This window comes from Perkinsus marinus (assembly GCF_000006405.1).
Source record: "Perkinsus marinus ATCC 50983 genomic scaffold scf_1104296952180, whole genome shotgun sequence".
Classification (NCBI taxonomy): Eukaryota; Perkinsozoa; order Perkinsida; family Perkinsidae; genus Perkinsus; species Perkinsus marinus.
Window position 1 is genome coordinate 1 of NW_003208974.1, and position 1298 is coordinate 1298.

Here is a 1298-nt window from a genome sequence, read left to right on the forward strand (position 1 = left end):
AGGATTGTACCTAGTGATATCCCACCTCCTTATAGGCCATATGAGAGTGAAGTGCTCCAGAATGCATTGAAAAGGCTTTTGGCATACTTGGATAAGATACGTCATGATAACTTCATATCGAACGTGTTGCAGGAGTAGGCGATAGGATGGTTATTAGCTTGGCATTGTGCTCTCAGATACGTTGCACGCTACTGTACGTTCACTCTAGCCATGTACCTTATCCTTATACCCTTCTTCAAACAGAGTAGGGCAGGGAAATCTAAAGGGGATATGCTATATCAGATAAGGTCAGTACACTCGAGACGTTCTATCACCTTGCTATTATTTCCGTTATATCCGTTCTCAGATATCTGACGGACATGCTCCTCATGGAACTGGTAGCATGTGCCCAATTCGCTAGACTAGCAGGGACACTAGCTCGACTGGCAGGCTTGGTGGATCGTTGTGGGAGGCTGGTAGTAGTGATGATGATGATGCTATTGTTGGTTATATTAGACCATAGGTCATAGAGATGGAGGATCGGAAGGCATTAACCTCATCCAAAGCTAAGGCCGAGGCAACTCGGAGGAGGTTCAGTGCTGACGCCGAAGCGGCTGAGGTCATTTTCGAGGGAGTAGATATCGATACTCCCACGGGGCATCGTCTAGTAATGGAGTCTTCTCTCGCGAGGCACTACTTACTTTGGCCCAGGTTACGGACCTCAACCTCCGTATCAGCAGAGGGGATAATGTCATTATATGTGGCCCGAATGGTGCTGGGAAATCTAGTATTTTCCGATGCTTGGGTGGTCTATGGGATATTAAGCGAGGTAGGCCAACGAAGAGTTATAAGTGGTGGCAAGTTGAGCTTAGTCGAGTGACTACAAGATTATAATTGATATATCAGGTACCATCACTAGGCCTGGTAGTAGGGGAGGAGTTGGCCTTCATAGCTATGTATTCTACCTACCCCAGAAGCCCTATTGTGTTGTGGGCACTCTTTCCGATAACATATGTTATCCTGATAGCAACAGACCAGATGAGGGGCAGCTGGTATCGTTACTACGCCTGGTTGAACTATCTCATCTCAATGACTTTAATAGTATGTCCTTGGACTGCATTAGCGATAGGCAGGTTCCTGGTAGGTGTTATCGATTGGGATTCCCGGCTATCTCTAGGGGAGCAGCAGAGATTATCAATGGCACGACTATTCTGGCACAGGCCTACCTTTGCTATCTTGGACGAGTGTACTTCGGCGGTGAGTATTAAGATGGAACGAAGGCTCTTCAAGTTATGTGGTCAACTTGGTATATCACTTAT

The 1298-nt window shown here is 46.5% G+C and overlaps 1 protein-coding gene across 1 annotated transcript; it reads left to right on the forward strand.

The window, feature by feature from the left end:
* Positions 1-210: 210 nt before the first annotated feature.
* Pmar_PMAR012112 (peroxisomal abc transporter, putative) lies at positions 211-1247 on the forward strand (the record flags this gene model as incomplete). The annotated part of the gene is made up of 5 exons (XM_002777171.1): positions 211-287; positions 347-455; positions 503-646; positions 691-808; positions 886-1247. The coding sequence occupies 5 exons, from the start codon at positions 211-213 to the stop codon at positions 1245-1247; spliced, it is 810 nt and encodes a 269-aa protein (XP_002777217.1).
* Between the last annotated feature and the right edge of the window lie 51 nt (positions 1248-1298).